General features: G+C 33.2%; 1 protein-coding gene across 7 annotated transcripts in view; it reads right to left on the bottom strand.

Annotated features, from left to right (window-relative positions):
• Window positions 1-13,414, bottom strand: part of UBR3 (ubiquitin protein ligase E3 component n-recognin 3) — a 229,898-nt gene that overhangs the window by 176,369 nt on the left and 40,115 nt on the right. For 5 of the 7 annotated variants that reach the window (XR_011502861.1, XM_070508074.1, XM_070508076.1 and 2 more), the window contains exons 3-5: window positions 11,411-11,569; window positions 9,048-9,191; window positions 8,430-8,479 (exon numbers count right to left, since the gene is read on the bottom strand). Coding sequence is in view for 6 of the 7 variants with exons in the window: in XM_070508074.1 (XP_070364175.1) it covers window positions 8,430-8,479; window positions 9,048-9,191; window positions 11,411-11,569 (353 nt within the window). In the remaining variant the exon portion in view is untranslated. The remainder of the gene's footprint in view (window positions 1-8,429; window positions 8,480-9,047; window positions 9,192-11,410; window positions 11,570-13,414) is intronic. The other 2 variants (XM_070508075.1, XM_070508080.1) reach the window with 1 other exon arrangement.

Genomic DNA, 13,414 nt, shown 5'->3' with positions numbered 1-13,414 from the left:
GAATTAACCTTTCTTTCTTTCTTTGATAGACTTACTAGACAGATGAAAAGAATGTGAGCTCCATAAAAAGAAGTCAAGTAAATTCACAGCTGGTTAAAACAATACTCAAAGAATGTTAATACAGAATACACGAGGTCAAAAGGAATATTTAACATAGTAGGTTATATAAAATCCGAAAGAAATCTTGAGAGACTAGAACAATAAGATGAAACAAAGATTTATATAAGCCACTGTAATCTGAGATTGTTTGCTTTAAATCAACTCTACAAGCACAAAGCAGAGACGGAGCTCTAACTTGTCAGCTGTAAATCTGAGGGCGGGTGGGGGGAATCTAGGCGTTTCACTTGACCACTGGGGCTCCTGCCAAAAGTCTAGCATAGCTGCTAAAAGGCTAACAAAAAACCTTGGACCTTAACGAAGGCACAATACGCTTTATCAAAATATGTCTCATCGCTCTGCACTGAATCAGAGCACAGATTTTAAGACTGAACAGGTGAAAGAGGTACACACAGCAGAGAACATTAAATAACTAAAGCTAAATATTTAAAAGGGTGTCTTATGGAAGTAAAAATAAAAATCTTTCTATAAGGGAAAATAAGAAATGTGTGAAAATTACAATATTATCACAGTATTGAGAAGAACTTCCTAATAATTAGAGCTATCAAGCAAAGGAACAAGTTACCTCATAAACTAGGTAAGCTCCCTACCACTGAAAGTGTTTATGGAGAGGCTTACCAATTGTCAACAATGTTGTAAAATCAATTCCTGCACTGGGAAAGAAATACATTAGATATTTCTAAGGCCCTCCCACCAAAAGTTTCTGTAATTCCTCATCTTAACCACTAATGTAATTTATGATAAATTAAAAGTAAACCTTATACCTCCAAAATAAAATTACTTTTTCCTTTTACCTATTCATTTATGAAAAGCAATTCTGACTTTCAATTTCAATAACCCTGCTTTTGCTACAAATTTTGAAAAATTAGTTTTAACCGTTCATTTGGATTCTGCCTTAAATAAAGGTAAGAATACTGAGAGCATTTCTACATAGTAACTTATTTTGTTAAGTGATTACTTCTCAAGTATGTAAGAGTATGCAGGAAAAAAGACAAAGTAAACAAGCAAAATTAATAAATAATGGTTATCAGCTGAAGGTAAATGTCTTCCTTTTTACACTTTCTTCTGTGTCTCAATTCTTCCATAATGGAGATTCATATTTTTATAGTTTCACAGGGGGAAAAGTGTTTTAAATGATTTCATTTGTATTAACAGCTAAGTACTTCAAAGTCACAGACATTAGTGATCTGGTCATTGCATCCACATAAATGGACACTGCTTACAGTAATGGCCACAGTGAATACAATCTTTCCTTGAAAAGTTATCTTGTTCTAAAAGATCTTGTTTTCTCTGAGAAACTCTCTAATTAGACCCGTGTACATATAAGACTAGAGATAATTTTCTTTTCAACTGAATTATCTGATGATTATAAATAAACTTAAACAAAAAATTTTAAATAAATATAAATTTAAGTTTAAAAATATTTCATAAAATTAAACTGTGCTCATATTCTATTCTCCTTTTGGTTCCATACAACACAAGCAACATTTTCTACTCTTATTTCATATGAGCTATACACAAAAAAAATAAGAAGTAGTAGTATGAAGAATGTCATGTGTATAAATAGCACTGGTGAGTACCTAATGTTCTGTTAGTCTAGGGACAGTGGGGACAAATAGCTGACACTTGCATGAAAAAAATTACACTGTAACACGTATGCTCATTCAAACAAAACTCCGTAGAAATAGAAAGAAACCTTGCTGCTATTATAGTTTCAAATCTGTTTCTTTGTTTTTAAAATGAAATAGTAGGATTAGATTACCTCTAGGGTCTCTTGCAATTATAAATTCTAACTTACAACATTTTTTCAATTGGTATAATTCCCTCTCCATAGTAGTAATTGAGATGTCACTGCCCTCTTCTCATCCTGTCTTCCTTTTTATATGATTTGTTAAATTACAAGAATGAAATCACAAAAAGGGTTTGCTCAATAATCCTATGGGCCTGTAGGGTACGGGTGTAGAAATTCCAATTCTTAAGCCATATACAGCTCTCCATTAAATTTCAAACATAAATCCTAAGAGTTAATATGTCATTTGTACTACAGTTGCAAAAAATAAAAATGCAATATGGCTTTAAAAGCCTTAATGAAATTTGAAATGGCATAAAATAAGTATTTGCTTAAGAACATCTGTATCTGGGTTCTCTTCTTCTATCATACTCTTTCCATCTATCTTATTCCTTCATCTACTTTCTCCTTTATCTATTGCACCCTTTATTAAATTATTGCTCACATTCTTAAAGATATTTTATTTTTCCTTTGTGGGGACTGGAATTGGCCACCCCAAGATATGTCTCTTTGGAATGAGGATTGTTTGAGATTGATTGCTTTTGATAAACTGGGACAGGGAAGGAGGCTCTGAGGAGTGGAACTTGCTTGCTCTTTGTTAGGAGACATTTACATTTGTAAGGTAAATCTCTATCTGTAAAAGGTGCCTCCCTCTCTGTACCAGGAAGAAGAAAGGAGATGACCTTCTCTCTAGAAACTCTTAATCAATGCCAAAGGCAAGGACTTAAATCTGCATTTTATTGTGCTTGTCTGGTAACCTCCTGTAACTGACTTCCCTCCCCCTCCCAACGTTGGCATTTAAGGATTAAGCATCTTTCCTTAGGCTAGGAACTGATTGCTGCGCTCACCTGTGACCGCCCAGCTCAAGACAATAGACTTGCCTCCTGCTGCGCCCACCGAGACAGCAGACCACTACCTGCTGTGTCCATCAAGCACTGTGCCGACAGGGCAATCTTGTGACTATTGTGGGAGGGACATTTCAATCATATGTGAAATATCCTGTTTGGGGGTATATAACCACTCTGTGCACCCCACTTCCATGGCCCCGGGCCATGGTCCTCACAAAGCTTTGTTTAATTTTCTCTTGCTATTGTGTCTCATGTGAATTTAATTCATTCTCCGGCCAGACGAACCCCCATTAGGTAGAGGAAAAGTCTTCCTCCCCTACACCTTTTTCTCCCCAAAGCCCCCGGGTACATAGTTGTGTATTTTTAGTGGTGGCTCCTTCCAGTTGTAGCAGGTGAGATGCCGCCTCAGCAAGGCCTGACAAGTGGTGCCACGTCCGCACCCAGGATTCGAACTGGCGGAACCCTGGGCCGCCGAAGCGGAGCACACAAACTTAACCACTCTGCCATGGGGCCAGCCCCCATTTCTTGCACTTTTAATCATTTTAAGTAATATAAGTAAAAAATGCTTTGATAAGAATAAAAATACAATACAAATTTAAAATATTAATGTCGTTAGTTTTAAGTGGGTAGAAATTCTTATATTGTCTCTCTAAATAAATCACACTAAAACTCAGTTAACTTGCTTCTTATTTACAATGCATAGCCCCAAACAGAATTTTTTTTCCATGTAGGTCATTGGTCCTAATAAAATAATATTTCCCATTAAGAAATAAAAGCAGAATAAAATAGAAAACTCCAAGAAGAGACTAGCAGAAGTTACAATAATTTTATAATTTCATTATTAATTAAATTAAAAAAGTATATTTTGTTCCTTAAGCAGCAATGAATGCTAGTAAAATTTTAATGTATTTTCTTTTGCTTTACAAAGGTAAAGATCAGCTTTTTAAAAAATATCTTATAATCTTAAATATAAGCTTTCATTCTTTTGTTTACAATAACTATTATACTTAAGGAAAATTTTAGTTTTAATTAAAACCCTACAATAGACATTTCTGGCTACAGTGGTATCTCATTATCATGTTATAGCTTTCCCCAACAGACAAGTACCATTGAAATAGATGGAAAAATATATCATCAATTGTTGGTATTTTATTTAGCAATAAGTACTAGTCATTATTGGATATTAAGAGAACCCAGGGAAAAGAACAACTAATGTCACATCCTGGTTGTGGAAGTTTTAAAACCTGTTTACAAATTCTTTGACATTCCTCCCATTGAGAGGTAGAATCTATGTCCCCTCCTATTGAATCCGGGCCCATCTTAGCAATTCACTTACAATAGGCTACAGTGGAAGCGACACTATGTAACTTCCAAGGCTAACTCAGAAAAGGCTCTAAAGCTTCTGCTCTTGGGCTGCTCATCCTGGGAACAGCCAGTAACTATGTAAGAAGTCCAACAACTTGAGACCACCACCCTGGAGAAGCCGCATGTAGGCACTCTGGTCAACAGCCAGCTGAGCTCCCTGTGGACAGTCAGCATCAACTGCCAGCCCTGTCAGTGAGCCATCTTATATCTCCATCTCAGCCAAGACTTCAGATGACTGCAGTTGCAGCCAACAACTAACTGGAATTGCATGAGATAACTCCAGTGAGAACTGCCCAGTTGTCCTTCCCAAATTCCTGAGTCATAAAATTGTAAGTTTAAAAAATGGTAATTTGAAGCTACAATGTTTACGACAAATCTGCTGCACAGCAATAGTAATAAGAACAGTGGCTTCCACTTTACAGAAAGAACTCTAGACCAAGAGGAGACCTAGTATCCATTTCCAACTCCACCATTAACTAGATGAAATTCACTAGCCTGAGTGAATCACTTAAGTCTGGAATTCAGCTTCCTCATTTATTAAGAAAGTTAGGCAAGATGAACTTCAAAGTCTCTTTTAACTCTAGCATTTTTAACTTTCATAATCTTCAAATTGATTCTTCCTAATTCTTATTTTTATTTTTGTTACATTACATGACTTTCCTAACTCAAGATTTGACTTGGTAATATATAAATCAATAAAATGTAAATAAATACATTTCTGTATAAAAAATTATGATGACAAACTTAGAAAATTTCCTGACTTTATCACTAAAACCCTTCTATGACTGGCCCTGGGAAATAGTCTTATCTTTGTGCTTTTCCACACTTATAATCAGAAAGAAATATAATCCATTAAAATTTGAGATATGCATACCCTGTGACCTAGAAATTCCACATCTTAGAAAATTATTTGCATATCTGCACAAGAAGAAATGTAAGCACTGCATCTTGCAATAAAAAACTGGAAAATAAGGAAATTATTGGATAAACTGTAGTTTGGAAAAGAGTACTGAGAAGGATGGATTTGTATTTACAATACAAAGTAAATAAAAGGACAAAAAATAGTATAACAAAAGAGTACTGAGAAAGATGGATTTGTATTTACAATACAAAGTAAATAAAAGGACAAAAAATAGTATAACATTTTTTATTTACTCATACACACACACAGATTACATAGAAAAAGGTCTGTCAAGAACATCCAAACTACTAACTGCAGTTACCCAGAGGAGGGGCTAGTATCAGGGAGGGCAGAGAGGGGACTGATTTTATCCGAATTATCTGGCAAAACAACTACAAAGTACTCAAGTGTTACTTAGGTAATCTTCTAATTAAATTTCTAAAGATGAACTTCATTACTTTTAAAGCACACGTTAGTAAACCATTTCCTCTGGAAAGATGAGCAGAAATGTCTATAATATGACCCACAACAGCTCAAAATTTCAAATAGTTGAATCTCTTCTACACATAAAGCACTAGGACAGAAAACATTTATCAAGAGCCTAATTTGTGTCTGGTCCATGATAGGTACTTTATGTGTTATCCCATTTAATCCTAACATTAGAATTATCTCCCTTTTCTCATGAAGAAATTGATGTTCAGAACTTAACCAGGGAAAAACCATAGTGATGTTATGAGGCAAGATTCAAACTTAGGTCTGCCTATCTAAAGCTCAAATTTCTCTTACAGAAAAACTAAAGTAGATATTCCGTCAATTCACTTCCAGCTAAACAACTCTACCTCAAATTCTTAAGCCTTCAAATGCCCAAATGATCCCATCTTTATCCCAATTCAACAATATGACAAATAATAAATTATAAAAAGTACTTTTAAATAGACTAAAAGTTTAATTATAAAATATGATTTAAGATTAAGCTACTTTTAAACATATAAGATAATTATACATCACATGCTCCAGAGGTAACTCTTCTCAGCTACTATCACAAAAATAGTGTATTATGAGGATAGGGGCTGAAACGAAGTATTTTAAAGTCACCATCAAAAAGTATTTACTATGATTTTCACACTGGGACATAACCATAATTAAGGAACAAATGATTATACAAAACATATTACATACAGAAGCTGCCAAAACAAAGAATCCAAAAGGAATGAACAGAAAGAAGAGCAAAGAGGACCTAAGAAGGGCAGACTAGAACCAACGGTAATAAACAAAGAAAGGCCATATTTCAAATCCTCTGTTATCCCCCAAGAAATTACTCCTAGAGCAAATTCAAAGCACCCTTCACCACTCATACAGACAAAAGAGTCTCCTTCTTAGCAGCCTACCATAAAATACAGCATTATTGCAATGCAGTTATGTATAATTAAAGTTTCCACTAACAATTTAAAAGCTAATCTGGAGAACTCAGGCCAAGACAAAAATGACTGTGACTTCTTTCCTAGACAGAGGAGAAAGTATCTATGTTGAAGATCAGCTTTCTACATGCCCAGAAATCAAATTCAATTCATCAAAATAAAGTAGAACTGTTGGCAAGGCTTTTGGTTGTATAACGCCAGGTACACCAAAATAATATGAAGGTTTTAATCTGCCATATAAATACAAACAAACATAAACCTATAGACTTTTATGGTTCTAGATCACATCAGGATGTTTAGGTTATTTTTAATAAAGTGTTCTGTAACATCACTAAACCATTTCAGTATGTAATAGTTTTCAAAAGCTTCTACTGACAATAGACACAGGCTCCTTTCCTGCCTGGCTGGCTTTAGCCAAGAAAGTGCCCATGAATCCATTCATATTCAACTCCCAGGATTCCCAGATCTCATCCTTTGAGAGGCCATTCACCTCTCCACAAAATGCCCTTAAACAAAGCAGAATAAGCAGCTTAAAACCACATGTCTACTACCTAATCACTTCCTTCTTTAACATATGAAGAACTAGCATTCTCACCCCCATCACTCCCCTCCCCTAGCTTCAAAATGAAATTATTACTGTTTTAGTTGAAATAATGTTTTTATATTTTTGAAAGTGTATTTTAAATATCAGCAAGTTTTCCCCATTTGTCATTATAGCAACATTGTTCTTATTAGTAACACTTTAAAGCTAAAAAGAAAAAAAGAAAAAATTATAGCTAACCATTTATACCAATTTTTTACATGATTTTATTTTAATTTATTTAACAAATACACATATAGTGTTCAGACTACAGCAGACACTACTGCTCTAAGTGCTTACATATACTAACTCATTGAATACTCATAATAACCCCAGGCAATAAATACTATTATTACTTCCATTTTACAGGTGAGGGAATGTAGGCATGGAGAAGTTAAAGACACTTGCGCAACGTCACACTACTAATTGGTACAGGAGTCAGATTCAAAGGCAGACATTCTAATTCCAGAGTCAAACTCCTACGCAGCATACTAAACTGCCTCTCTAATTTGTTGAAACTTTTTAAAACTGTTTGTCCAAAATGAGACTCTACAAAATGCTGCATTTTGTGGGAGCCTGTTTAGGACAGACAACAGTACTACAAAGTTTAAATTATAAGGCGTAAGTCATTTATAAGACTCCCATAACCAGAAATCATGCTTTCAAAAGGAAAATATTTGGCTTAGTTCATATGATATTATCAAATCAAAATGGGTTTTCAAAGAAAAAAATGTGTATGTTTAAATGTAACACAACTTAGTTTTTAAAATTTCAATCATTAAATGCATAATTTGATAAAATATGAAATTTAAATGTTATAAGACTATCAAGATTATAAATGAATATATGTAAAAAAGCAATTGTTTCTTATAAACTGTATACTAATAAAATACAGGCATGTTATAAAAGATTTATTAGAAATATTTATTATTAATAAACACTATAAAAATTGACATTTCAAATTGACAGCCTATTTACCAGTACATTGTTTTTAATAATCCTTAACATATAAGATGTAACTTTATTATGAGATTAGAAAAGCAATTACATTTCATATTCTTTTAATAAATTATTCTAAACTTAGCTAATTTTTAAAAAACAATTTCATTATACATATTTGTACAATAATTTCGATAAATTTGGGAATATCTTCCTAGAAGAAATCTCTCTCTATCTCCCATTTCTAAACTGTGAAAGGAGAAATGAATTATAAACAAGAAGGAAAAATCTAGTTGTAGTCCTTGTTCTGTCACTAAGTAACTGCATGATCTTAACTAAGTTATTCCATTCTGGGCTTCAGTGTCCTTGTCTACAAAACAAAGAATTTAAACTAGATAATATCCACAAATCTGTATAGTTCTAAAACTTTTAAAATTCTATTTTTAAAAAAGTTTTAAATTTTAAATCTCACCTCATCTGAAGAATCTAGTTGTCCCAATGTTCCTGTTGCACCTGCAAAACCTTTGGGAAGGAAAAAAAAGTTGCCCTTGACAGTTGTTACATATTGCTTCACTTAAAAATTATTTTGAGGCATAACAATACCAAAAAGCTAAGTTTTGTTAAGACACTTCATTCTAACAATTATCTTGCCAGAGTTCAACATTTATCTTTAATAAATTTGGGGCTAATAAGTTTATTCTTCAATAGGAAATCTCCAGTGAAAATCATATTTAATAATCACAAATGGTGTTTCAGAAGGATCTCTTTCTTTTTAGTTTTAAACCATGGTTAACTAAAATACTGAGCTACTCAAGTTTTGGCCTCCTCTTAAACAGTAACTGCGACATTATTCTGAGTGAGCTGAGTGAGTACCAGAACGTTCAATAAAATAACCAAATTCCGTTTAAGAAAAATGCATTCTCTTCTTTGGCCAATCTATTCTTTCTTGCTTCCAATTTTTACTACTTTTACTACTTTCCTTACAAATAAGGACACACTATTTACATTTCTTCAATAATGTGTAAGGTTTGAGGGGTTTTTTTTTAAGTCAGAAAAGTTACCATTGTTCAAAGTAAATATTTAGACAAACCTTGAACTGCCAGAGTGCTAGTGCCAGCAGATGGCTCCTGTATACCATACACGAGTTTATCCTCAGGATATGTAAGTCCAGAGCTCTTCAAAGCTATCAGATACTTTTCGTGACTTTTCTTTGCACAAGCATTTTCTCCAAGACCTAATGTTTAAAACAAACTTAAAATCAGAAAAAAATATTCCATTCAAAATAAAGTACAGCCATCTCAGTAACTAAAATGTACATATATAAAATAGGTGAATATTCTAATGGAGGGGGAACCCTAAAAAGAATAATATATAATAGCTTCAGAAAACATTTTTGTGCTCAGGTTTGGCATTAACAATCCCAGAATACACAGCATGTTTATAACGAATAATGAAATCTACTAAATAATTGAGCACCTTAAATGTGCCAGAGATTATAGGCAAGGCACTGGAGGTGGAAACATTAATAAGTCATGATTCCTGCCTGAAAGGAACTTGAAAATTAGTGGTAGAGAAAGGCAGATAATATGGCAAATGACAATTACATAGCAGACTTCACCATTTGGTTTGACAATCTGTGCTCTCGTTAACACCGTGTAGCCAGACTTACCTAAAGCAGAATACTTAGGAAAGACTTCCTGGAGAAGACAATGCCTGAGTGTAATTTTCAAATATTATAACTGAGATTACTCAATTCCTATTTTACCAAACTTGTTTTAATCACAATTAAGGAATTACGCTTTTAATTCTACAGAAGTAGCAATGAAAACTAATTTATTCCAAAAAACATTCCCAGAATTAAACAATCCTAGAACTTTCACTTTAGAATTCAGCTTAATTATTGCCAATTTTTTTGTTTTTGTTTTTTAATATATTATGGAGGATGGAATAACAGTAATAGAAAAACATTGATACCTGAGAGGTCCTTTAAAAGAAAAAATTATTTTCTGTCTGAAAGCCAAATTATCACAGCATTTGCCACCTCTTAGGCAGATTATATACCTTTAATTAAGGTCTCAATCTCCTCATTATAAATATATAAATGAGTTTCTTTAGTATTTGCTGAGCTTTTCTGTATTTCTTCCCTTTGCTAGCCTCAATAACTGCAATAGAACAGTTTTGTTCTGTTTTTTAAATCTCTGTCAAAACTCTGTCTGGACTGGTATAAAAAAAAAAAACACCAACACAAATTAAACAGATATGAATATATCCATCCTTCAATTCAAGTCCAATATTAAAAACAACCACAATTAGTCTATAAATAAAGAACCTCTAAGGTCCTATATTAGAAATGACTAAATGTCTCCTGAATAATAAAAGCCATGTATTTATCTCAATAACAATAAATGAAATTTTTGTAATACTTTTTAATTAACAAAATGTATTTCATCAACCCCTCACAACAAGCCTAAGAAAACAGAATGTATAATCACCATTTTTATAACTGAAGAAACTGAAGCTTGCAAACATAATACAGCTAACCAGTGAGTAAGCATGCAGCGACTAGAAGTGAAGACAAACTGCAAATTTTAAACTTTGAATCAAAACCTACTGTGACTTCCATCACTAAAAGTTAGGTAAGGATTTCTGTTGCTTTGTTTTTTTGTTTTTTTTTTTTTAAGATTTTATTTTTCCTTTTTCTCTCCAAAGCCCCTTGGTACATAGTTGTATATTTTTAGTTGTGGGTCCTTCTAGTTGTGGCATGTGGCATGCCACCTCAGTATGGCTTGATGAGCAGCGCCATGTCCACGCCCAGGATTCGAACCAGCAAAAGCCTGGGCCGCCGAAGCAGAGTGCGCGAACTTCACCACTCGACCATGGGGCCGGCCCCTGTTGCTTTGTTTTTTAATTTCAAGAACTAAGAATTAAAAAGAATTGTAGAAATAAAAGAAGACAATTACCACAAATCATTTATTATACTATAAATTTGAGCTAAACTAAAGGTGTAAAAGCTAAAATTTTATGTAACAGTATATCATGAACAAACCCTCAACAATTCCAAGTTTTATAACTTAAACTTTATATTATTATAAATCCTAGGCCATACAAGCCCAAACATACAGAACACCAAAAATGAAGACATAGACGTGCTGGCTGTTATTGTTTGGAGAAGGGAAGGTGAAGTATAATTATGAATAAGTCACACCAACAGTTAGGAGATGTGAGTTCTAGGCCCAATTCAAAAATAAGTTAGTAGTGAGGTCTTGAACAGGTCACTTAATTTTTCTGGGCTCAGTTTCCTCATCCATAAAATAAGAAGTACTCTTAATAACTTCCAGCTTTAGCATCCTATGAAAAAATCTACATTTGACTTTTAAGTTCTAAAATACACAACTTATGATTATAGTAATATAAGTAAATTTTAACTTTCTTCTTTTCTAACATTTTACTTACCAGAAGTCAGATCTTTGTAGTTTTGTTGGTTTGTCAAAACCTGAGTAAGAACAGACCTCATTGCTCCTCCCATTTTAGTTAGATCTTCTAAAAAGGAAATTTGAGGTTCCAAAAGCTGAAGGACTTTGTTAAGGTCTTTTTCTGATGGTACATCAGCTGCTAAAAAAACATATAATTAACTTTCTTTAAAACATTTTGCTAAGAATAACAATATTTTATTATTTTAAAATTATAATGACTTAGATAACAGTATTTCATAATCAGAAAAGTTAACATAAGAACTCTGTTTAGAAAGTAAAGGTATCTCCCCAGCATGCAGCCTAGGGCAGACCTGCTCAGGAACTCAGTCCGCTGAGAAAAGGCTGATGGGGCAAAGAGATGACTTCATAAGGTATGAATCATTTAATTTGTGTAAGGAGAATTCAGTTTGAGGGTCCTATCCTTCCAGATATAGAAACATAATCATAAGAGCATTTCAAAATTAGTGTTTAAGAAAAAGTTAAGATCATTCTCTAAAATAAAACAAGACAGAACTCAAATATATTGAGAGTATTGTGAGAATATAAGTCAGCTCTAAATTTAACCCTGTGTAGCAAATAGCCCATCCTCTATTATATTCCAAAAATACAGACTCATGTTAGCTGAAGATCAAAGCAACTAAAATGAAAAATAACTGTTTGCATAAACAAAAATGTTTTTACTAAAACAATTTAAAAATAGCAGGCAAGATATGCCTAGTAGAGCTGGAGGGAAAGAGAAGAAATTTGGACAGCAACTGAAAGAGAATATTTAAGAGGAAAAGAAAAAGAGATGTTTTAGAGAAACTGAAGTCTAAAGGTAAGAAGTGAATAGAGAGATTTACAGCTTAACCATACTGGTTAAAAGAAGAATGCATATAAGGGAGTTAACAGTGAGCCTGTGTGTCCAGGAAAGAGGACTTCAATTTCACTCAACATTTATTCAGCATCTACTACATGATTGGCACTGAGACACAAAGCTAAGACAGACATAGTTCCTACCCACAAGGAACTCACAACCTAGTTCAAAGATAATCTGTGAATGAAATTCCATATAACTCTGAGTCCTGGGACCAATACCAAAAAACTATACTTTCTCAGTAGAAAGCTAACAGTGTATATTATTCATCTCTATATTCTCCCCAATGACTTACGTAGTAACATAGTAAGTATTTAATTAATATTTGTTCTTGGTTTCCAAGTGCTCTGACCCGGGTCTGAGGATTGTAGGGTGAAATGAGAAATGGAAATCAAGGCAACTGTCAAACCACTCAAGGCAAACTGAGCTTCCATTACCTCCGATTAGATGGTTTCAAGTTCTTTCTTTAATTTTAAACAGTGATCGCTAGACAAATGCAGCAATTTTTTTTTTTTTTTTGCACAGACAGAAGAAATTAATGCTGAGCACAAGTGGTAATATAGAGAGGAAAAATTCATGAACTTAAAGTTCATGAAGTTTATCTTAAGACAAAAAGTGTTTCCATTCATTCCTTTATGTTTTCAGATAATGGTAACAGATAATTATCAAAGATATGTACCTATGTCGTCTACCTTTTATAACTGTTACTAAATGTCACCAAAGGAAAAAATGGATAAAATACTCTTTTGTGCAAATTACTCTTTGATTAAACTAATGGTCAGTTTCAAGATTCTCATAATAAATGATTTCTACCTATCACTTTTCTAACACAGGACACTTGTAATACAAAATGTAAATTCCCAAAAAGTCTGTTAACTACTATATGAGAAATAATACCAAAGGCACATTCAATAACCCAGCTGGTCTCTGCTTCCTTCGTATTTTGTGATGAGTATTTTGGGACTAAATCAAAATAATATTTCCTTTTGTATTTTAAGACATATACTCTGAAAAGAGTAGAAGTACTTAATAAAGGATTGTATATTTTGCTTGAAATGTAGAAATAAGGAAGTATAGCGCCATTGCTCACAATGAAGATAATATGAAAGTTTTAAAAATGAAGAAGAT

Source organism: Equus asinus, chromosome 4, assembly GCF_041296235.1.
Source record: "Equus asinus isolate D_3611 breed Donkey chromosome 4, EquAss-T2T_v2, whole genome shotgun sequence".
In the NCBI taxonomy this organism is placed as follows: domain Eukaryota; kingdom Metazoa; phylum Chordata; class Mammalia; order Perissodactyla; family Equidae; genus Equus; species Equus asinus.
Note: the sequence above shows the minus strand (reverse complement) of the source record. Positions and strands in the feature narration are given on the sequence as shown.